The sequence below is a fragment of the Echinops telfairi genome, unplaced genomic scaffold, assembly GCF_000313985.2.
Source record: "Echinops telfairi isolate 266 unplaced genomic scaffold, ASM31398v2 ScPeMD7_7423;HRSCAF=8461, whole genome shotgun sequence".
In the NCBI taxonomy this organism is placed as follows: Eukaryota; Metazoa; Chordata; class Mammalia; order Afrosoricida; family Tenrecidae; genus Echinops; species Echinops telfairi.
In genome coordinates, this window is record NW_022111323.1 from 3,881,468 (window position 1) to 3,907,728 (window position 26,261).

Sequence of the window (26,261 nt, forward strand, 5' to 3'; positions counted from 1 at the left end):
TTTTCGTGATGCACATTTTCTTTGCATAAAACTCTCTCTTATACATGAGTTGCTGTGGATTTGTTTCTCCAAAGTACCTAGACTAATACACACATTGAACTACTAATCAAAATGTCATCAGTTCAAAAGTACCAACTTTCTGTAGGGAAAAGAGAAGGCTGTCACTCCTGTATGATTTAAAGTCAAAGTTAAAACTTAAATTCCCATAGTCAGTTTCAAAACATTATCTTTCTTTTTTAACTCCTTGATGTCAGCATCCTTTTACTGACCCCCTCCAAATGTACCCCCCAGAAACCATTATTCTACTTGCTGTCCCTATAGGTTCATCAATACTGGGTTTCATATACTGAAAAACAGAAAAACATATAACAAAAATTCAAGAGGGTCACCCTAATGACAAAACACATCTAAGATAAACTCCAATGTGAACAAACAAAAATATATAGAAAATGTTCAAAACCAGATCAGGCCTAACTTGCATCAGAGAGAGGATCAACTGATAAGGTTTTAACCATTCAAGTAAGGTTTATCATTTTGATCTCCTATAGTCATCTCTCCAATGCACTCTGTTTGGGAACCAGTTTCTTCCCATCCCTCTAATACGGATAGCGGGAAATCATCGGAGGCTTATTTCCTAGGTAGAATCCACAAACATATCTTGGACTCCCACCGTCATCCATATCCTTCTGCAAACCAGATACTCACAATTTAGGCTCTGATACTATTCCCTCCTTTGGCTTCAGCTTATATGATTTACAATCCTTCAGTGAGTGATGTTGGTATGTTTCTTCCATGTGGACTTAGTTGACATCTCACTTAGATAGTGGCTTGTTTGGAAAGAGGCCTTTAAGTTGCCAGACGCTATTTTATCTGATAGTCACACACTATCTAATTTCTTCACTATATCATCTGTGCACTCTAGGTTTAAATATTTCTTGCTTTTTCCATGATAGAAAATTTCTCTCTGGCTTATTTTAATATAACTGGTGGACATTATTTTCTTCTTTTTGTATATGTCTAGTTTATTTTTTTTATTATTTCTGATATGTTTCCCATTTTATGAAACACAGAGGGAGTGGATGCATAGAGACAATATCTGATGTAATAGTTTATTGGGGATATAGATGAGGTAAAGTTTGAAAAGAATTGGGGAACAAATAATAAATGTGGGTGGGAGGAGGGTACAGTAGAACTGTCTGTGAAAATATATATACAACTCTTTTTAAATGCGACTTAACAATGGAAATGTATGATATGTGAATTTTATTTCTAAAACTATTGAGGAGAAAAAAGGATGTACAGTCATGGAAATTCATGTCAGTATCAACTAGATGTTAATGGGGGGTGGTTGTTTGTTTTGTTTCTTTGGTTTGCTTTGTTTTTTTGTTGTTGTTTGTTTGACCAGTGAAAGACTTTAAAGACTTTGAATGATCTGTATACTAAAAGTCAGAGTATAAGTTCCAGTTTCCACCATCTTACAGTGGAATGATCAAAATGGGCCACGCACAAATGATTAGCCATTCCAGTGTTAGATATCAATGGTTTCCGTGTAACTGTTACTATTTCTAGGAGGTACTGAGGTTTCTTTCAACTGCCTCTCAGAATTGGAAGAAAGGGGCATCCAGTCCCAAATCCTCACCTCCCTCTTCCACACACATACACAACCTACTCAAGACAAAGCTCCAATTATCCAGCTCTCAGCAATCAGTCATCTTTTTCTTATAGAAACCAATTTATTGGGAGCTAATACAGATATCATTCCATAGTTCTACCACATCAAGCAGTATTGCGCAATTGCTACCACGATCAGTTTCAAAACATTCTTTTCCCTCTTCAATTCCTTGACATCAGTTCCCTTTTAACACCCCCCCCAACCACTACCACTACCACTATAATCCCCCGAAATCGTAGTTTACTTGCTGTCTCTATAGGTTCATCAATCCAGGGTTTCATATACTAAAAAACATATAACACAAATTCAGCAGAGTCACCCCCAATGACAAAAATGCATCTGAGATAAACCCCAATATGAACAAACAAACAAAACACGGAAAATGCGGAAGACCAGATCAGGCCCACTGTGCATCAGAGGGGCCCTCACAATAATCCAAGGAGACTGGTAAAGTGCAAGAATAATCATTTCCAGTTTGGAGAAAGAAAACACTTTGCTTCTAAGAAGGAAAGTGGCTTACCCCAACACTCACTGCTTTATGGGAAAGTAGACAGAACAAAACATTAAGATTATGCAGACCAAGTTCTGGGTAAAGTGCTTTAGAATATGTGTAATTCTATATCTTTGGGATTTTAAGAAACTGTCATACCAGGGTCGGATCTTGTGGTGCAATGAATTATTTAATATGACTCTCCTAGCTATAGCCTTTTTAACTGGTCTGGAACATGTAGATTGTGCATAGTGATTATTTTCCTGATGGTTGGGAGAAGATGCTGATAATATATGATTCAGTTGTGAGCTATTGTTAACATAATTAATTGTGATTGTAAAACTTGGAACTCTAACATGGGGATTGGCAAATTTTTTCCATCCTACTGGGTATAAAATGAGTCATCTTAGAAGCAAAAGAGGGAATCACATTGCCATCAAGAAGAAAGAGCCAGGAGTGAAACATGTTCCTTGGACTTGAGATCCATGCACATTAAACCTCTTCAATCCAGGGACAGAAAGTTGTGGTATCAAAGAAGCAGCAAAGAAATGGGAAAGGGGCACCCAAGTGCCAGAACACAACACACACAGTTCTGGGTTTCCTGGCCCACAGAACAAATGAAAAAGCTTAATCTCTTCTGGCAGGAGGCTCACTTGTGGAGTAGGGTGCCTTTAGGTACTTACTTGGGAGCTAAATTTGCTGACCCATGGAGCTGGAGCTGAGTGCCTTCAGGCTGAGATTTATATCAGAGTAGCATACCCTTTGGATATTTATTAACAATGCCAAAAGAGGTTGGTAACATTGCCTGAGCAGGGCAGAAGCTAAGGGATCATGGGACTTAGATGCCAAGGACCAGAAAGAGACATGTCTGCTGGCATGGCAGATAGAGATTGTCCTGATTGGAAGAATTGTGAAGCGTTTCTGAGCCCAAAATGTAAACTGTTAACTTCCCTAATAAAGTACATAATCATGAATATGATCTGTGAATTCTGTGTGCCATTGCCATGAATTATCAGACCTGGCTGAGTTGAGAGTGCTGTCGGAGGAATGGGTGATGTCAGAATTGGTAATAAGATTTATGGGTGGAGGCATGTCAGACCCCAGGTTTTAGGCTGTTGATGCTTATGATGGTGATTTTCTCTGCCCTTTGCAAAGTCAGTGGAGGTCGGCGCTGCCTCCCCACTTTTATTTATCTACTTACTTTTTTTTTTTTTAACAATCTTATAACTTGTTTCCTCTCCTCCAGGTCAGCACCTTGCAGCTTTGCCACAATGATGATAAAGAAAGGAACAACAAATAAGGATTCTGAGAAAATTATCCCTCAAGAATAATTGCACTTTGATTTTTAAATAGAATTTCACAGTTTCCTAAATATTGCAGTCTTTCATCGCATTTAAACCTCATGGCAGCCTCATGAGGTAAGTGCCAATAGGAAATAAAAATCTAAAAATTTAAACAAACACATACATTTATTTTTTAAAAAACATTTTCCTTTTACTGCTTTTTACTCTTACTCATTGTTATCAGTAACAATGAGTCACTGATTCCTTTCGCTTCTTCCTTTTTTATATCATTTTATAAGGGGCTCATACAACTCTTATCACGATCCATACATACATCAATTGTGTAAAGTAAAATTGTACATTCATTCCCCTCATCATTCTCAAAACATTTGCTCTCCACTTAAGCCCTTGGCATCAGCTCCTCATTTCCGCCCCCTTCCTACCCACTCACCCCTCCCTCATGAACCCTTGCTAATTTATAAATTATTATTTTGTCATATCTTACACTGTCCAACGTCTCCCTTCACCCACTTTTCTGTTGTTCATCCCCCAGTGAGGAGGTTATATGTAGATCCTTGTAATCGGTTCCCCCTTTCCACACCACCACATATATTTCTTATCCTTCTTCTCCTGTACTTTTCTCCTTAGTATTAGTATACTAAATATTTTATTTAATCATTTGTTTACCATGTGTCTGACCCAGTAGAATATTTGCTCCATGGGGACAGCAATCTAGCCTGTTCTGTTCACTATTCTGTCCCCAGTGCCTAGAATGGTGCATGGTATATGGCATTTGCTCAATAAATATTACTAAATGAATAAGTGTGTGTCCATGTGCAAAAAAGGCAGGGAGGAAAAAGGAGGGAAAAATAGAGCTCCATTTTGCATATGAGTAATTGATATCCAAACAAGATCAGGAATTTTCTGAGGAAGGATTTCTTTTTTTCTTTTAACAGTTTTATTAGCACTTCACATGTCATACAATTCAATGATTCAATCATATCAAGAAGAGTTGTACAATTATCAGCACATTCAATTCTATAACATATTCATCTTCCTTGTACTCATTGTTATTCATGAAATTATTTTTTTCTAACTATAGCAAAAATATATGCAACAAAACATCTTCCAATTCCACAAATTCTACATGTATAATTCAGTGCTATTGATTATACTCTTCATGTTGTACAGCCATTATTTATTTCCTTTTCCAAATTATTCCACTACCATTAACATAAACTAAATTCCCCTTAAGCAACAACTCTTTCTCCTTCAGCCATGGTAATCATTGGTCAAGTTTGGTTTCTTTCTTTCTTTCTTTTAGTAGTTTTCTTGATATAATATTCATACTTGAATATGATATAATATTCATAATTTTCTTGATTAACATCATACACTTCCATGATTAAATCACTTATTAAAAGAGTTGTATATACATCATCACAATCAGCGCTTTGTGCTCTCTCCTGAATTCACTACTCCCCAAATCCCTTCACTCTCCCATCTCCCATCCCCTCTCCATATCCCGGATAAACCTTTGCATTATTATCTCCATGAATCCACTCCTTCTATGCTTCACAAACTGGGAAACCTAACCAAAAGAGAGAGAGAGAGAGAGAGAGAGAGAGAGAGAGAGAGAGAGAGAGAGAGAGAACAACAAGAAGAAAATAATAACAATAATACAAAAATAAAAATACAAATAAAGAAGAGACCACCATCAATATCTAAAAGGCCAGAGAAGAAATTTCTGTCCTGGAACAGGTGAGAAATATTTCAGCCTTAAGCAAATTCAGGTTGGGTCAACAGGGAGGTCAATTGACCAAGTATCATACTCAATCCACCATAAGCAAGTTTAAAATAATCAAAGTCTGATAACAAAACTATCCAGGTTCTTTGCCTGTGACTAGAGGGGATCTGCCAGAGACTTAATCTGATTAGATACTCTGCAGATGGATTCTGGGTTCCCACTGTCCTCCATAGCCATCTACAAATTGTGTTTTCATAATTTAAGCTCTGATACTTTTCCCTTCATCATATTTGGATTTTGTTATTGTCATCTGTGAATCACACAGGCTGGTGTTTCTACCTGCTAGACTTAGTTGATGACTTACTTATGTAGTTGCTTGTTTGAAGACAAGCCTTTAAAACTCCAGACACTATTCCAATTGATAGCTGGGCACCATCTGCTTTCTTCACCACATTTTCCTGTAGCACCCTTATCTTCAGTGATCATTTCATGAAGGCAATTATCGAGCATGGCCATGTTATAAGAACTAACTATTCTTGCATTGGGGTTAGAGTTAAGTTGGAACCCAGAATCCATCTGCTTGTCCACAGGTTATGAAAGACTCTCATTTACTTTGGCAGTGTTATGACAAAATACTGGTCCTACTATGATGCCATATTTTCATAATCTGTTGTAAATTGGAGACTTAAGAGTGAAGGGATAGACTTTAGCCTGTCAATCAGGTCTCAGCTTGATGACCTCATTTGGAGCTAAGGAGATAAATAGTTCACAGGAGGCGGGATGCACACACACTCCCTGTGAGACATTACTGTTCAGAAGACAAGTGGAGCTACACTAGAACCCTTGAGCTGAAGGAGCCACATGGAGACCCCTGCCATCGCTGAGATGCTTACACCGCCACTGGATCCACAAGACTTTCCACCCACTGGCCTGTGATCTTTCTGCATTTGGTATCATTGCACATATTTTGTAATTCTGAAGAGGAATTTATAGCTTTATATAGAGGTATCATACATATGGGCTAATATTGAACTTATGATGGACTTGATCTGGACAGGGCTGGGATGTTTTCTCAATATACAATTGCTCTTGCATACAAAGCTCTTTCTTATACACGTATGAGTGTCAATAAATTTGTTTCTCTGATCCACCCAGACTAACACATATGACAAAAAAAAACTTCACATGAACAACAACAACAAAACCAGAAAAACAATAGGCAGAAAAATACATTTAAAAAGAAAAACATTTTCAATCATCTCCCTTGTGTATAAGGAGATTGCATTGATAGCATCAATTATTTTCTAATGCCATTGAATTTAAGATACTGTTGATATGAGGAGTTTATGTGAGCATAGTTCAACTGTCAACTATAATCCATGAATTGCTGCTTTGTACAGATTGATTTCTTAATTGATTGAACTCTGTTTATACTGAGCATGGGAATTGATACTACAGGAAATTTTTCTGAATCAATTCTTACAGGTGCAGATCCTTGCCTAACAGATTAAACCTGTCATATTAATGCAAGGAGACCATTGAAGTATTAAATATGTGGTGGTTAAGGGTCACCTTTCATTGGACATCCACTAAACCAGGGGTTCCACCCAAGGTCCAATGACAGCCATTTCCACAGTCTTGGGGTGGCTCCCCTTTGCTTCCTCTTCCATCAGAGTATTTCAGTCCTAATTCCAAAGGTACAGGTAGTTGTGAGTAAGGACCCATTTCATCCATTCACGCTTCTATGTTGAGTCTTTCTGGTGTGGTTCTTGTGGGGGTAGGGGGGTACTATGTTGCCTGTAAGGTCAGCATCTAAAGATATCAGGGTGTTTAGCCCATGGCACGGTTCACCAAAGGTTGGGTAGAAACATATTTGTTGTGTCTACCCAGGAACATAAAAGCAGGTTTATTTTCACCTTAGATTTCCTACAAAATTTCCGATAACATTTCTTACAAGGGTAGATCCTCATCTTTCAGATTAAACTCTGTCATATTAATGCAAGTGGAGCATTGAGGCATTAATATATGGTGGTTCTGGGTCTCCTCTAATTAGACAACCACCAAGTCAGAGTTTCCTCCCAAGGTACAACAACTGCCATATCCACAGTCTGGAGGTGGCCATATTTTGCTTCCTCTCCCATTAGAGGATTTCAATCCTAAATCCCAGAGTGCAGGTACTTTTGAGACAGGGCCCAGTTCGTTCAGTCAGGTTTCCACGTTGAGTTCTTCTAGTGTGACCCTTGGGGAATACCATGCATCTAGGGTCCTCATAGTGCTTTCTTCATGACGTGGTCCACCAAAGGTTAGGTAGAAACATATTTGAAGTGTCTCTTCAGGAACCCATAATGTGTACCCATAGAATGAGATTTGTTCTCCCCTTAGTTTCCCTACAATCATTGTTTAGTATCCTTTCCCAATGTGAGATTGCTCCACCCCATTTACCCACCATACTCACCAACAATATCAGTCCTTCCTCTAAAATGTAGATGCTCCCTTCCGCTGGTTTTAACTTGATTTTCCAGTAAGTTTCTCCCTCATTCCTGTGGAGGGCCTTCTGATTTGTCCCAGCCTTGTCTCCATGTTGTATCACATCAAGTGGATGATCTCCCTTTTCCTCCTTCTTGATGGAGTGAAGCCAGCCAATGTGAGGTCTCCTTGTTCAAGGTGATTCTTATGAATTGCACATAAGGGGGGTGATATATGGTTCATGGCCAGTAGGTAATCTCTAAGATTTGTTTAATTGGTGTTCTCCTTATAGTAGATTCATACAATATTTTTCTTTTGCGATTCACTAACTTCACTCAGCAAAATAGTTTCCAGGTTCTTCCATGTCATGTGGTGTTTCATGGTTTTGTTGTGATTTTTCAGGGATGCATACTATTCGGCTTTGTGTATGTACCATAGGTTTTTTATCCATTCCAGAAATGATTTCTGAAGCTTCCCATTTCAGTCCATCCCAATCATTGCCTGACTGGTTCAGTGCCACTTTATTTTCTCTTTTCCACATTCTATTTGGAACTTTCCTTGATTGGAGAATTGTACCTATCTCATGGGATTTGGGGCTGGTTAAATTAGACAAACAGGTGTGGTAGTTATATAATCTCATGTCAAATTGAGTCTATTAGGAATGAAGGAGTTGAGTCTAGCCTGTCAATCAGGCCTCAGCCTGATGATGCCTCGTTTTAGGCATGTCCTTCTCTTGAGGATTCTAGGAACTTTCTCTCCCTCTTTGCCTTCATCTTCCTGTTGACAAGCCATTCCGCAAAGACTGTGGACACAGCTCTGTGATGCTTCCACTGCCATTGGATCCACAAGACTTTTCACCTGGTGGCCTGTGATGTTCCTGCATTCGGCATCTTTGTGAGTGTCAATGTGAGTCTGAAGAGGAGTTCATGGACTGGTATCAGGCATGTGGGTCAATATCAAACTTATGGACTTGATCTGGACTGGGCTTGGATGTTTTCTCAATTTTACGATTTCTCCTTGTTATAAAGCTCTCTCTTACACATATATGAGTGATTCTGGATTTGTTTTAGTCAACCCAATCTAACACAACAGGTAAAATACCTAAAAGAGTGACTGGCATAAAGTAAATATTGATTTGGTAAATATTAGCTGTCATAACTTAATGCATTCTCAATCTTAATAATGGTCTGAAATTAAGGAGTCCAGTCAAACCTCCACTCTTGTAAAAGAGGAGACTGATGCTTGAGCTACTTCTGTAGAGTTGCAGACCTGCTGCTTGTTCTATGTGTATTTAATTGCTGTAACCCTTTCCAGTCTTAGAATTCCCAAATTTAAAATATAATTAGTGTTTCTGCGAGGATTATATGAATGTACACATAGACTCTAGACATCTATGTGGAGGTGTTTTATAAATGAAAAAAATAGAAGAAATTATCTTCTTAAATGATAAAGATGATCACAATTGGAGATCTTGTTATGTGATATCATTACTCCAAGTGCTTTACAGAAATTATTTAGTTCATCCTCAAAATAACCCATTAGGTACTGCTGCTATTCTCATGGATGAAAAACCTGAAACTTAGAGAGGTTAAGTCCCTTGTCTTCACACAGGTTATCAGTGGCAGAGACAGAAACCTAGGGATCATCCTCCTAGTTCCCTTCTTGTCCCACACATACCTCAATCAAACCAATAGCAAGTCTGGTTGATTTTGTCTCCAAAATGGAAACTATATATGCCTTCCTTTACCAAGTACTCTGAGTTCTTTTTATTTCTCAGCAAATTCTAAATTAGGTGTTATGTCCATATGACACATTCATATCCATATGAAGCATTCATATCCAACCTTCCAAGCATTTTCTATAAAACTTCAAACATTTTATTATCAAGATCCTATCATTATCATATAACTGATGCACATTTCTTTAGGCCTATGAAGTGCTGCATGAGCTGGTCCCTGGTTCTTCACTCCTATCATGCAAATTGTGCCCTCTCTCTCCCTGAACTTATTATTATCTTTCAAGAATACCAAACTACAGAAACCTTTGTATATCCTATTACTTCCATTCTCCCTCACTTACCATAAGCCTCACTGTCTGCTTTCTTTATTTGTTTTGTTGTTGTTGTTTAATCCAAAAGCATCCAGTTATTTCCACAAATCCCTGCATAGCTGAATCAGTTTGAATGTAACCTCCTGGTATTCCAGGCAGACTTTTTGACAAGATATCTCCTCAAGGCAATAAAACCTCTTAGAAGCTAAGTTAATGGAAGGCATTTCTTTTTCTCGCTGCCTTGTTTTCATTACATAATAGTTGCTGAATTAATCATACACTACATCAATACAAACACATCAAAACCAGCTTGACATGAGAAAATTTTAAAGCAAGGTACTTCTAAGCAGAAGCTCCTCTTTCCATGTCACTGTTGGGTGACCTTTCTCAGTGTCTCCTCAAGTAAAGAATCTAGGAAGTCTGTAACTGGGAATGGAGGCTTATGCCTTGAAAAGAGAAAAAGAAGAGATACTTTCAGAGAAAAAAGTTAAGTCTGGTCTTCTCAAGTCTGAATTCCTGTGCATATTCCTTCTTGCCTATCAAGAAAAAAAATATTCCTCACATGAGAGCAGAACAGCACAGTTTACATAACTTTTTTTCATCTACTTGCTCATCTGATTTTTCACAGTAGACTGTAAATATGTGTGAAGCTATTGGTCTCGTTTTATATATAAGGAATCTGAAACTCAGAAATATTCTGTGATTTGACTAGTGAAGGCATAACTCAAGCCCAGGTCAATCTGACTTGGAATCACAGGTATTTTACCATGAATTTTCCACAGTAGATATTCATTTGAGTCAGAAAGCTTGAGATCAAAAATTGCCTGTTCTAACCATATCATCAAAATAATCTTGTATACTTCAGTCTCATTATGTCATTGCTCAATTTACCTATTGGTTAAAACTTCTGAGCTTCCTGATCTGACCCCAGCACACTTTACCAGAATTATTTGTTCCAACTATAGTAGAGCAGCAAGCACATGTCATTTCCAGAAAATACTATTTCTTTCATGCCGTGACTCGATCTTATCAAGTTTGCTTTGCTTGAATTATTCCGTACTTTATTACAATGCCTACTCTCCACCCCAACCAAATAAGCCATAAGTAGGGATTTAAGGTATTCTTTAAACATCATGTTCTCTAGGAAGCCTAGCCTCTTACTCCGTAATGTAATAATTCTTGCTTCCCTGTACTTCCACATCACCTTCTTTGTACCTCCCATAACATATGTCATAGATGACTTTATTTCACCCGTACACAATTATTAGCTGCTTGAAGGCATAAAGCACATCTTGTTTTGATTTTCCCACATCACTGCCTAGTATAGTGGTTGGGCATAGTAGTTGCTTAGTAAATATTTGTTTTCTGAATATAACCTGTTTAAATCCATTGCAATGTTGTTTGTCATGGCAAAATATAGGAATCAATCTAATTTATTTTTAGTACAGGATTCAAAATCTCACTGCCAATGAGTTGATTCTGACTCATAAAGGCCCTCTAGGGCAGCGTAGAGCTACCCCTTTGGGTTTCTGAGGCTGGAGCTCTTTACCAATATGTAACAATACAAAAGGATGCAGCTCTACATTTATTATTTAGAACTATCTTCAATATATTATATTCATTGATAAAAGTCAAGTGCAGAACTATAGAATATTCTATCTGTGTGAAGAAAATAATGTTTGTGTATCTATGTACATAGCATGGGTATGTAAGTGCATATAATAATTCTATAAGATGGCCAGAAACTGGTGACAGCGACCATTTTGGAGGACAGTATGAATGAGTGAAGGAGACTTACTTTACATTGCATTTTCTTACCACATGCACATATTACCCATTCAAGATAAATAATCTTTATCATGAGTCTATTACATGGGATAGGGAACATATGGAGTTTATAACTAATGATAAACATTTTCCCTCTCAGATTAACTAAAATGGACCCTAAGGAATGTGATATGCTTAGTCACTGATCACAAACAAATGAAACCATACATCTGAGCCACTTGGATGGGTTCTGGCCTTGGATAAATGTAAACATAATAAAAACAAATGCTAGAAGACACTGGCATAAAAAGATTATCATTCTTACCCTCCTCTATATATATAACAAGATATACAACAAGAAAATTGTGCAAATCTTTGAGGTACTCTGAATCAAGGAGCAGAGGACAACAGCAGAGATCTGCACATTGGCAAGAATCAATGATTATTTGCTCACTATAGGAAAATAGCTTCCCCCACTCTCTCCCCCTTTCTCCCTAGCAAGGAAGTCTCTAGCTGATATAAAATGAGGACAGAACCTTAACAAAGGAGTCCCTAGCCCTCACAACTCCTGCCCATGTAAAGAGACAAGAGCTCATGTGTCTGCTTTAAAATAACAAGGCAAACCTTTTGGGGGGTCAGTTGGGAGCATGCCAGTCTTCCCCGCCCAGCAACACACACACACACACACACACACACACACACGGAAGCAGTTGACTTAAGTTGAGCCTACTAAAACTAAAACAAACTGCCGTCAAGTTGATGCCAATTCATAGTGCCCCTGTGAGTTTCTGAAACTGTAACTCTTTACTGGAGTAGAAAGTCCAGTCATTCTCCCACAGAGTGGCTGGTGGTTTCAAACTGCTGACTTTGCGGTTAACAGCTCTACTCATAACCACTATGCCACCAAGGGGCCTTAAACCCACTAGCACAGCCAATATACTACCAATGGGGCTCTGACATCAATTAGGCAGACCTCACTGGGGAGTCTGTTTGGAATGTGCCAGCCCCTCATCCACCTGATAACTGTTGGCTGCTAGACTGATATAAATTGCTATGGAAGGTCCCCTGCAGTGGAATTAGGAAGTGGAAAATTTAAGTGGATACTGCTTCCAAACAAACACAGAGTCACTGGGTCTCTGGAATCAGTGAGATAGACTTACTAGAGGATGCTTTGAGGAATACCAGCTCCTCCTTTTCCAGATATACAGGAAAGTCTACCTATGATTCCCCTAAATCATAGCTCAGTTAAAAGTGGCTCCTGCAGAGCAGGGAAAGAAGTGTTAAGGAAAAATGAGGGCAACATGCAATATCACTAGGATCTCATTGGATGTGGGATTTCTGATAGAAAATGTGGTTGTAGGGAGTATGGGAGTGTGCCTGGTACTGTGCTCCTAATAAGCCACATTGGTCCGAGTTTCTATAAATCTCCTAGGATGCAGGCCATATGCCATAGAACACTGGTGGGACATTGAACTCTGGATCTTCAAGGTACACAACATGCTCCAAAAGCCATACCAGAGGAATGAGCTGTGGAAACCCCACTAGGTGGATGAGGCTCTACCTCAAGCTATACCAAAAGTATTGAACAGTAGGTAGGTAGACTAACATTTACTACTTAAAACCTTACTTGCTATATTAAGATGTGTATTATTCTGACAGACTTGTGTCTGACATGGTCAGTGAATATTTTTATAAATTTAGCCTGACCACCAACTCCAACTACTTGTGCAAATAGCATTCAGTCACACAAGGATTTATTCTGTACAAGTGAATAATCCATGTACTGAGATATGTAACTAGCCTTCACTTGTACAAATCTCCCTCTCTCAATAGTGTTTTAATATTAGTATTATGGGATAATCAATGACACTATAAGGAGAAGATCCTTATGCTCAAAGGAGATGATCAATAAGATTCTCTACCATAAATTAACAAGAATGTCTCTAAAATGAGGCAGAGGCAGTTACAAAACATAGATTGGGCTTGCACTTAATCCTAAACAATGGATTTGGACTCACACTTAATTGTAGCTCTTATCTAAGAACAATTTGTTCTTATGACATAGCCTTGCTCAATACTCATGCTCATTTGAAGATATGGGTGCTACAGCAGAGTGTGGTGAAGAAAATAGTGCCTGGCTATTAAAAAGAATGGCATCTGGGGTCTTAAAAGCTTGTTTCCAAACAAGTAGCCATCTAAGTGAAATGTCAACTAAGCCCACATGGAAGAAGCACGCCAACATCTGTGATCTAAGGATTGTTAATTATATAATCCAAACCTGAAGGAGGGAATGGTATCTGAACTTAAAGTGTGAGATTCTGGTCTGCAGAAGGCTATGGATGATAGTGGAAGCCCAAAAATACATTCTCAGGATCTTTACAAGGAATAAGCCCCTGTTAGTTTCCCTATAACCATAATTGAGGGATGGGAATAACCTAGTTATCAGACAGAGAGTATTGGAGGGATAACTGCAATATATTAAAATGAAGAATTTGACACAAACTGTTAAAAAATGATCAAACTCATTAAAAATTTTGGCCACATAGCATACTATAAAATTGATATACAGAAATCAGTTGGATTTGTGTATATGAAAAACAATACCCAAAAAAGATATTAAAAGAACAATACCATTCACAATAACTACATAAGCTAGTTAAGGTTTATTGTGCCAACCTGGCCAATGAACACATGTGGGATTAATTGAAGGGCAGAGAGAATAATGGCTCAGGTGCCTCACCTTTGTAGTTCTTGAGTCTCTTGCTCTCTGATGGTCGAACCAGTGTGAAGCTGCCTTAGCCAGTTTCCTGACTCAGCTGGCAAGAATCACTTCCTGTGAGACATCCCTGAGGAGAAGCCACATGGACCTACCCTGATACAGCCCTGTGTGCTGGAGAAGCTGCGTGGAGACCCCTGCCAGTGCTGAGATGTTTACATGCTCACTGATTCAGCTTTCCTCCTGCAGTTGGCATCATTGCATGTGTCTTCTGAGATTGAGGAGGACTTTGTAGATCAGTGTCAGACATATGGGCTAATGTTGGACTTATGGGCTTGGACAGCACTGGATTGGGATGCTTTCTTAATGTACACTTACCCATTATATAAAACTCTCTCTTATACATATGAGATTCTGTGAATTTGTTTCCCTAGTTTACCAAGACTAACATACTACATAAAAGAGAAATTATTTAGGAATAAATATTACCAAAGAAACAAAAGACTTATATAGGGAAAAAATATTCCTACACAAAGTCAAAAGAAACTTACACAAATGGGACAAGTTACCATGTTCCTGGATAAGCAGATTAAACATTGAGAAAATGTCAATATTACCAAAAATACTTTACAAATTCAATGTGATTCCAAACCAAATTTCACCACTCTTTAAAGAAATGGATCAACTAATCTCCAACTGTGGTAGTTACATAATCTGTTGTCAATTTGAGACTTAAAAGTGAAGGGGTAGAGTTTAGTCTGTCAATCAGGTCTCAGCTTGATGACCTCATTTGGAGCTAAGGAGAAAAATGGTTCACTGGAGGCAGGACACATGCACACTCCCTGTGAGACATTACTGTTGAGAAGACACGTGGAGCTACACTAGAGCCCTGGAGCTGAAGTAGCCACATGGAGATCCCTACCAGCGCTGAGATGCTTATACCGCCACTGGATCCACAAGACTTTCTGCCCACTGGCCTGTGATCTTCCTGCATTTGGCATTATTGCATGGCTGCATGAGTCTAAAGAGAAATTTATGGACTAGTATTGGACATATGGACTAATTTTGGACTTATGGACTTGATCTGGACTATTTTCTTAATGTAAAATTGTTCTTTATATAAAGCTTTTTACTATACACATATGAGTGTCTATGAATTTATTTCTCTAGTCTACCGAGACTAACACACCAACTTTATATGGAAAGGAAAGAAACCCAGGTAAACAAAACACTGTTAACTAGTGAAAAGTAATTAGGAGACCTTTCACTCCCAACACAGTAATCAAAACAGTCTAGTACTGATACAATGATAAATATGAAGAACCCAGAATTGAAAAGCCAGAAACACATCCAAGTACTTATAGACACTTAATCTTTAATAAAGGACTAAAACACATTAAGTGGGGGAAGAGAAAGCCTTTTCAACAAACAGTGCTGCAAATACTGAACCCTCACTTTTAAAAGACTAAAACAGAACCTATACCACACACCATGTGCAAGAATGAACACAAGATGTATCAAAGCCCTAAATATAAACCACACTACTATAAAGACCATCAACAAAAAAATTGGATAAACTTAAGGACCCTAAGATAAGGCACAAACACACTACCAAAAATAATAAAAAGTATCTATACTATAGAATACAAAGAACTGGGACCTCCTAAAAATGTGACATTTCTGCAAATCAAACAAATAAACCAAAAAAAAATTCACTGCCATCAAGACAATACTAACTCATACTGACCCCCTTGTAGGTTTCTGAGCAAGACTGTAACTCATTATGGAGATAGAAAGCCTTATTTTTCTCCCAAGGAGCAGCTGGGAGCTCCCCAAAGGAGCAACCCAAAGTGTAACAACTACACCACCAGGGCTCCTCATGCACATCAAAGACTTCATTCAAAGAGTTAAAAGATAACCCACAGATGGGAAAACAGGTTTAGTAATAATACATGTGATAAGGGGTTAATCTCCAAAATCTATAGAAAACTATATCTTAACAAAATTATAGAACTATCCTAATCAAAAAGTGGACACAAGACATTAGTAGACAAATGTCTTGTGTTAGCAAAGATGGCATATAGTTGGTAAACAAACATATGAAGAAATGTTCATATTAATTATCAATAAGAGAAAAAAAACTTAAACAATAGTACCAACTCACACCGACACATTTAGCAAGACTCAATAACACAAAATAATATGTACTGGAGAGGATGTGGAGAGAGCAGATGCTTTTACATTTCTGGTGGGACTGTAGAATTGTACAACCACCATGGAAATCAATGTGGCTCATCCTTAAATAAATTCAAATATAAATATTTTATAATCCAGCCATCTCTCTATTGAGTATATATCCTTCAGAAATCAAGAATGTAATACAAACATTCATAATCATAACTATGTTTATTGTAGCAAAAATTATGGAAACAACCCAAAACTCTGATTATAGAGGCATGATAAACAAATTCTGGTACATTCATACGATGGAATATTATGCATCAATAAAACTCAACAACAACTCTCTTAAACATCACAAGAACATTATGTTTAATAAACTTAGTCAATCTTAGAAATATAAATATTTAATAACAACATTACTGTAATGAAAAACAAAGAGAAAAAACATTATTTTTACAACAAAAGAGAATACTTTGATGACTACGAGGCTGCCAGGGATGGGGGAGGTATAGGATATTAAGCAGGAAGGGAGGAAGGATGGTAGGTGGGTGGAAAAGAGAACCACATTTATGGAGGGTTTAATGGATATTGCTGTTGATTTCATTTGTTAAGATGGTTTGTGTAACTCTATATACTATACTTCTTTTAAAAAAATAATCCCTCTACATTCCATAGCCCTTGGACCTAAATATTGATCTGAGTGGCTGAAAAAATGAGGAAAAGTAAAACTGAAATGGACTTTGTGTTAGTCCAGGTTGATTCGAGAAACGAATTCAAAAACACATATGTATAAGAGCTTTATATAAAATAGCAATTGTATAGTGAGAAAAGATCCCAGCCCAGTCCAGATCAAGGCCATAAGTCCAATATTAGTCCATATGTCCAATACCAATCTATGAATTCCTCTTCAGACTCTTGAAACCCATGCAATGATGCCAAAAGCAGGAAGATCACAGGCCAGCGGGTGGAAAGTCTTGTGGGTCCGGTGGTGGTGGAAGCATCTCAGCTCTGGCATGGGTTTCCACATGGCTCCTCAAGCTCCAGGGCTCTATCGTAGTTCCATGTGTCTTGTCATAATACCTCGCAGGGAGAGTACGCCCCACCTCCCACCCCTACCTCCAGGGAAGAATGCAGGAGTTACCAGAATCCTCAGGAGAAGGCAATGCCCACACAGAGGCCTCATTGGCTGTGACCTGATTGACAGGCTATACTCCACCCCTTCGCATGTTGACAGATTATGTAACTGCTACAGATATGGAGTTTTTAGTAACAGACAAGTTCAGTTCAGACATAAGAAAAAGAAAAGAAAACTATGAGCCAAAATTCTATATAGCTTTAGATGTAACAATCCTCAACAAAATACTAGCAAATAGAATTCAACAGCATATTTTAAGACTCATGCACCATGGCGAAGTGAGATTTATTCCAGTAGTACAAGAATGGTTCAACATTACAAAATCAATTAATGTATGTGTTAGGCTGGGTCTTCTAAATAACAAAACCAATGTCACTGATATCTCTGTAAGAAAGAAATTTATATCAAGAAAGCAGCCACTTAAAAGAAAGACAGCTGCAAAGAGGTCAAGCCCCGTTCAACAGTAGTCCACAGCAGCTACTAATGAATTAGGAAAATGAAGCAAGAGATGGGAAGATTGTAGGCTAGTGGAGACAGAGTTCAGTGGATCCAAAGCAGGGAACATGGCAGGTTGCTGACAGCTAAAAGGCCACATAATGGCCACTTGTCCAAGTTCCGTAAAGCCAGATGTAAGATTCATGCCAGCAGGAAGGAGAAAAGAGAGAAACCCAATTTTCCACAGCATAGCAGTCATCATTAGGCTGTGACTTGATTTAGAGATTGGACTCCAACAATATCTTCTCATATCTGCAGCCAACTTGACACATAACCTAACCATCACAGTATAATACAACACATCAATAGACCAAAGAAAAGGAACCACATAATTGTCTCTATTGATTCAGAAAGGTATTTGATCAAATCCAATACCATTTATTAATCATAACACGAGATAGGAATAGAAGGAAAAATTTCAAATAATTAGTGGTGTCTATGAATATACATTATGGATAATGGTTTAGAGCTTCCGCCTTGAAATAAAAACATGGGAAAATAGGGAACCTATGCTATTTTCTATAGCATTGGAGAGAATAAAATATGTAGGAATAAATTTAATCAAGGTGATAATATTTAAAACTTAAAACCAAATTATCCCTGAAGTCATTTTTAGGTCAAACAATTGTTGTTCTAACTGCCATTGAGTTGATTCCAACTCATAGAAGCCTTGTAGCATCCCTATAGGACAGAGGAAAATTGCCCCTGCAGGTTTCCATGGCTTAATGAATCTTTATAGGAATAGAAAGCCTCCATTTTTTTTCCTGATTATGGTTTTATTTTCTCTTGATGGTGGTTTTGAACTGCTGATCTTGTGGTTAGCAGCCCAACACTATGCCACTAAGGCTCCCTTTAAATAAATTCCAATTCACCACAAGTCTAGGCACAATAGAATAAAATGCTGCTAAATACTGCAATAACCTCATAATCACTGCTATGCTTGACCTATTGTGGACGCCTTTGTGTCAATCATCTAACTGAGGGTCTTCCTCTTTTTTTTGCTATGCTTTACCAAGTACAAGTCCTTCTCCAGAATGTAATTTTTCCTGATTATATGTGCAACATAAGTGAGATAAAATATTGCCATCTCATTTCTAAGGAGCATACTAACTGTGCTTCTTCCAAGACAGATTTTTTCATTCTTTTTGGCAATCCACACCATTTTCAATATTCTTTGCCAACACCATATTTTAAATGTAACAGTTCTTCTCCAATCTTCCGTATTCAAGGCCCAGCTTTTGCATGATTATGAGGCAATTGAAAAGTCAAGAGTGACTGTATTAAACATTATGTTCTTTTAAATAGTTATTTATATTGGCCAAATCCACAACAGTAACTTTAAAGGCTAGACAGGAGGCTTAGATGGCAATGAGCTAACAGGGAAAGAACAATCAGAAGAATGAGAATTGTTGCACAACTTGAAAAATGTAATCAATATCATAGAAATTTTTGAATTGGGATAAGTTTTGCTGTATATATATTTCAACAACAAACCAAAGTATAAATTAAAAATCAAATACTTTTAAAGCTTTTATTCTGTACTAACCACTGACCCAAGTGTTTTACATGTATTAGCTCATTTCCTCCTCACACAACCCTATAACATGTGTATGCACTAGTATCATCACAACTTTAAAGATGAGAACAGTAAGGGGTTGAATGGGTTCCCCAAGACCACAAATACAATAAGTAGGCAGTACAAGTATTTGAATACAAGGAAATTGTGCCCCAGAGTTCATGCTCCTAACCAATACACTATGTTGCTGATACCTAGACAGAGAGATGGAAACCAGAGGACTGTGCCTGCTATGTCACTAGAACCTAGCACTTCATAAGTGGATGGATAGATGAAGGGATGAATGGATGTGTGGGTGTGCAGATTGGTCATGGATTGGTGGTTGGATAGGGAGTAGGTATAGGAGTGGGGTTGTGGGAAGAATGCAGCTTTTTCAGTGGGAAACATCTGGATTTAAATTTTGATTCTGATGTTTATTTAATCTGAAGCAAGATGCGTAAACTCTTTACATCTGTGTCTAAGCTGGATGCAACTATGAATTCAGGGAAGGGAGGGACACTTTTATGTTTCACCAACACCAATAGGGAGAAGTGTATCTGGCACATAGTAGATGCTCAGTGATTATTAGTTGCATAAACATATATATTTGAACAAATGTAGATGTTAAGATTCATTTTGAAGCAACAAATGTGAGGATATAGTGAGCTAACATTTATCATAAATGTCATATAACAGGTGAGCTTCCCTTTTCTTGTCCTCTGCTAGATTTTCCTGAAGGCTGCAGAAAGTACATTAGAATGGCAATTGGGGGATCTGAACTCTTGTCCCAGTTACTGAGTAGCTGCATGGTTTGGGGTCAGGCTCTTCTGATATTCTCAGGAGACCAGAAGAACTGAGATATGTTAAGTCTTGACAGATCCTTCATTTGGTTAATGGATTTTTACTGCCACTGTCAGGATGAGTTAGTTCTTAGATTCTGTATTCCCAAACTGGAAGACATAAGGTGAACTAATGATATCCTTGTAAAACTTGTTCCTTCATTTTCTCCACATCTCTGTTCAAATGTTTCTTAATCACAGAAACTCTGGCCAATGTATATGTCATCTTACCCCTTCTCTTTCCTTTTCCTACCAGGATTTTTGTTTTATTTCCACTTAAAGATGAGCATCTCCTGATATATTGTATTGGTGTAACTATGTAGTGAATCACCAAAACCTTCCAGGCCTGGAATATAATTTCAAGAGAGTGGGGACTTTCTATTTGTTCATGGTTTTCTTCCCAGCACTTACATCAATGGCAATTCATAGTAGGTTTATTATAATTTTTGTGGGATTAATTAATGACCTCAGTAAAGACAATGAAATAAAGTATTTTTCTCCATTTTATGAATGGGAATACTGAAAATGAAAGCATTTTAGTAATTAGCAAGTTTCAGAGTTGACAACTATAGAAGCTGGTCATTCCAAAACCATATTTGTGACTCTGAGACCAGCACTGTAGGCACACTCCCTAACCCAACACAAATCAACATTACCAGGCAGAGCTATGAATACATATATTGAACACCTTACCATCAAAAGTGGACTCATAATTTAATACATTCAAACTACCTAACCAAATTTTATTCTGGAAAATTCTGAATGTGATTTATGTTAAAAAACGCTGATTTACAAGTGATACTTAAAAACAGTTAAAATAGCCAAATGTTCCAAAAAGAAATCTCATTACTATTAAAAACTTGAAGTACAAGACAATACTTCAAGTGTCTTGCAGATGAAAGAATGGAGATAAGCCTTTTGAGTAGCCATATTATCCAACGGTGGCTAGATATGCACTACTTTAAAATTTATCCAACATTTACTTCTAGGAATATGAGAATCTCATGCCTGGAAGGAATTTTGAAAATCATTAATTAATAGACTCATCAAACAGGCAATGCAACTGAGACCCAGAACATTACTATTGGTTAAGCAGGCCTAAAACTAGGGGTTTTCTGTTTCATGTATTAGAAAGGTGCTTACTAGTCCAATCTCTTGAATTTTGGCAAGTGGATAAATACATGCTTTCAGCATATATTATTCACTATTATTATAGTAATCAATCTTTAATGACATAATCTCCACAAGATACCTGCCATTCTCTCTTCTCTTTCATAATAATTGGCCAGACTTCAGATTTCTCCATTAATTTAATCTGCTGTCCATAAGTAGCTCTGGGTCTTATACTGCAATATATTTGTAAGAGGAGGGAGATCTCACCCAGATCCAGCTACTGAAAATACCAGATTGGAAGGTTCCTTCCTCCACCCACAGGCAACATTTATGACATTTGTTCATCCTAAATTAAATTTATTCTCAAGGCCATGAGTCTTTCTTTTTCTTCTTCTTCTTTCAGCACTGATAATCAGTTCTGCAGAACAGAGGGTGGAGGCAGGGGGGGGTGACAGAGAGAACAATGACAGGCCACTCAAGTTCTTTGCTTTCAAGAGGTTGTGTGGTCCTGGGCAAGTCTCTCTAGTTCTCTGAATCTTTTCTTTGCTGGTTGGACAAGAACTCCAATACCTTTTCCTGCTCTAACCTTTTCTGGTCCTACATTTGAAAGCATTTATGGAACCCCAGAGAAGGAGGGAGCTCTGAGAAGGATGATCTCTTGAAATATTGCGTGTAGGAATATATACTCTATACCTTCAAGAGCCACAAAAACAAAGGTTTGAAGATGGGAAGAAGTCAGTTCCTCTGAATGAAGTCCTATAATATGCAAGATTCCTTCCTCCCTTCCAGAATGGGAAGGAAAAGACAAAGAATTAAATGCCAATTTTTGCCCAATCAACCTGGGCTACTTTCCTGCAGTGGCAGGTTCTGGGTGCCAGTGCAAATGTGTGAGCTGACATTCCCATTAATGCCCGCTAACCTACTTCAACTTCCTATCCCTAACTCCAAACTGAGGACAACAACTTGGTGATCTCTAATTCCCCAGAACCCCTTAGCCGTCTTGAGTGATACGTGGTAGTGTCAGAGAGGCATCAGGGTGCAACCATTAACATCCTCCTTACAAAGGCAAGTCACCCCAAGGTTTCCAGGTGAAGAAGGCATAAAATAAATTGTTGGAGGATAAAGCTAAACACACATACACACAAGCACATACTCCTTGGGGCTGGGGAAGGAAGAGCTTTCTCACTGAAGGAGGTCCAGATTCATTTCCAGGATGGGTTTTTCTGCAGCTGTCTCCCCTTGACAAAGCCCTAGGTATGGATACAGGATGACACCAGTTCTGACAAGAACGAGCTGAAGGACTTGCCCAGGCAACATCCCTGAGAGTGGTTCTCTAACCTTCATGCCCTGGGGCTGGCCAGGGGCAGGAGGCAAATGAATAGTGACATGCAGCTTTCCAATGCAGCCCCCTGCATAATCCCATGCTCTGTGACCATCCCCCCGCCATGGGTCCCTGTGCCAGTTTTCCTTTTGCATGGGAGCCTCACTGCTTCCAGAAAGCCCCTCCGCCAGCCCCCTAACCTCTCTTGGATCCCAAATGACCCCTCCGTGGTACTCTTCATCTCACCCCACCCCCATTCCACCCCATCCTTGGAGGGGACCCGGAACCCGGAGGGTGATGGAAGGGGGCTTTCCTCAGCAGGCGGGTGAACAGGGACTCCTAAAATGGCCACAGCAAGCTTTCTGGTATCTCAAGGACAGCGGCGAGGACGGTGGGCAGAAGCGAGGGGGCTCAGTGCGTGGCAGCTTGCAGAGGGGCTGGGGGCAGGGCTGACAAACTGAAACTGAAGCAGGAGAAGCCGAATTTACGAGCACTCACCATTCCTGATCCACCCCTTATCCACTGCATGGTGCCTACGAAGTCCCGGTTCTTCAAGGCCTGGCAGTTGGTGCAGGTTGTCACCGGCTAGCTGATCAAGCTTGGCAGAAGCAAGCAAGAGCCCCTTCTCTTTTCTCCTCCACAGCCCTGCAACCCAATCCTCTCTGCCTTGTAACTCGCCTTCAGTCAGGTTTTTCCATGCCAGCAGGCAGGTTCAGCCTCTCCGCCTAGCAGATCCGGGGAAGCAGGGAAGGGGGGCGGTGGGGGGAGGGGGGCGCTTGGCCAAGGGACTTGCGGAAGTTACAGGAGAGGGTCCCAACGGCTGCCCTTGTCCCGTAGGCTTGAGAAATAAGGGGCGAAGGTGTGCAGAGTAAAAATAAGAGAGAATAACGTCCACCCCGAAGAAGGCAGCTACCACCTCAGTTAGTCCCTGAAGCTGGAGTTAGATGCTGTTTACTGTGGGGCTCCCCAATTGTGTTGAGTCAATGAATAAAAGTCCTCTCCAAAGTTGCTAGAGGTATTGGGCCAAAATCTAGAATCTGCTCCCACAGAATCTATGCCAGCACTCTCTTGTTTCCAGCTCCAGCCCCATCTCCTTCTCTCCTAGTGGTCTGTTCTGTGTGTACTTTCTTGGTGCTTTCATCTGCATTATCGCTTCCACTTCTCAGAATAAACTCTGCGGAGGAAGGCATTAGGAGCTCCACTTTACAGGTATATAAGTGGAGGGGGGGGGAGGCTCAGTAGACAGAACAGGTTTGTCTAAGGTTACACCTACCAAACTTCGAGGTTTTATTTAACTCTGCAGCTTTCCAAGCTTCTCTTTGTTATGATACCCATGTTGGTATATGCACACACACACACACACACACACACACACACAAACCAATCTACGCTCTTCTCTCACACCTGTAGGAATATAAAAGTAGATTGCTTATAGATGAATTTTACATTTTTGCTTATTTTGAGTGAAATAAGCATTAGCAAAATAGGCAAATGGAGAAATCACTCACATTTTCATGATAGCCTTAATTCTGGATAGTGTACGCCAAGTTGGCACTTTTACACTGGCTGAGAATTGACATTATTAGTCACATCCACATGTATTATCATTCCATGTGATCTTCACAATAGCTTTTGTAGGTGAGCATAACCCAAACCAGAAAACTCTGCCATGAATGGATTCTGACTCTTAGCAACTCCGCAGGACAAAGGAGAACTGCTCCCTAGGGTTTTCAAGGCTGTAAATGTTCATGGCGGTAGACCGTCTCACCTTTCTCCTGTGCAGCAGCTGAAGTGCCCTCTTTGTGGTTAGCAGCTTAATGAGTAACTTGATATGCCAACAGGGATCCAGTGGACATTTGGAAATTATTTTCAAAAATCTCACTGCCGTTGAGTCAGTTTTGATTTACAGTGACACTGTAGGACAGAGTAAAACTGCCCCTTTGAATTTCCAATGCGGTAAATCTTTACAGGAACGGGGAACCTCATCCTCTCTGGAGTGGCTAATGGGTTTTAACTTCTGACCTTGTGGTTAATAGCCTAATGCAAGAAGTGTTAATTAGCCTGAGTTACAGACATAAGTGCTGATACCTGGAGATAAAAGACATCTGCTCAAGAAAGCACAACCCAACAAGACAAGAATCCAATGCTCCAGACCCACAGGTCAAGAATGGAAGGAATGGAATTACAAAACAGAGGTTATACATGCTGCAAGAAGGGATTAAAGTATGGCATCAGAAAGAAATTCTTGTGGTAATTAGCATGAAGACATCACTATCACACTATCTTTACAACCATGCTACCTTTTATTTCCCAGGACACTTTTTCCATTTCATTCAAGTAATTATTTTAGCAAGTGGAGCTAGCCAAAGATTGAGCAGCTGCTTTGATACATATCCAAGGGAAGGTGCCCAAGCAGAAGCTGAATAGCCCTTTGAAAATCTGGACTGGGTGGCATTTCAATTCTCTCCCAAGTATGTTAGGCCTATCAATGCTGATTCTACAAAACCTATGGTCCTTCACTCAATCTTAGATTCTTGGATAGACCTCTTCTGCTAACTGGTTCATTCAAACTCTCAATACTCTTTAAGATCTGGCACTAGGCATACGATCTCTAGGAATATTTTCCTCAAACACCTCCTGGTTCTGGTTTTAGCATCATTCATCGAACTTCTATAAGCACACTACAATTTAGCTCTTTCAATTAAAATTAACTTTTGCTTAGTGTCCACGATTGTAATTTTCATTTCCTTTCAATCAAATGGAACTATAGTTTTTATTGAAAACAAGAAAAATGCATTACTCACTTTGGTGTCTCCAACAATGACTGCCACACAAGAGGCATCCACTTAAAAAATAACTGGTTTGTTTGCTTGTTTGTTTGTTTTATGGATATATTCATTCAAGAATATTATTGAGCTTCTATGTCCAAAGCACTGTACTGGATAGTGGAGATACAGGAGAAACTTTCTCATGCACCTTCCAATTTACTTGGAGTGGTGGAGAGACAAACTATAAATAAGTAGACAAAATGTTAATTATAAATTGTGGTATATTCTTTAAAACCAACTAATGTAATTGATTGTAAGTATGGCAAGGGGATTGGAGAATCCTGGAAAATTTTTCTGAGGAAACAACATTTGAATGTCCTGATAGATTAAAAACCTAAAGCCTCATACAGACCTAATAAATAATAATATGCCTTTTAACAAGATACCTAGATGATTTGTTTAAGAACAGTGCAGGACACAGGGAATGCATAGGCAATTAGAAATAGGGGAGGATACAAATACAGAGGAGTCACAAATAGACAAGTGAGATATACTGAAGATAAGACACCTGTGTACATCGAAACAATTCACCAAGAGAGTAATAAGAGTGTCTACTGACTGGGAAAACATCTTTAGCAATGACACATCAGACAAAGGCCTTATT

General features: G+C 38.9%; 1 protein-coding gene across 2 annotated transcripts in view; it reads right to left on the bottom strand.

Annotated features, from left to right (window-relative positions):
• Positions 1–23,559, bottom strand: part of ARHGEF9 (Cdc42 guanine nucleotide exchange factor 9) — a 308,501-nt gene extending 284,942 nt beyond the window's left edge. For both annotated transcript variants that reach the window (XM_045297828.1, XM_045297832.1), the window contains exon 1: positions 23,328–23,559. In XM_045297828.1, coding sequence (XP_045153763.1) covers positions 23,328–23,357 — 30 coding nt within the window. In that variant the 5' untranslated portion in view covers positions 23,358–23,559. The remainder of the gene's footprint in view (positions 1–23,327) is intronic.
• Positions 23,560–26,261: the final 2,702 nt, after the last annotated feature.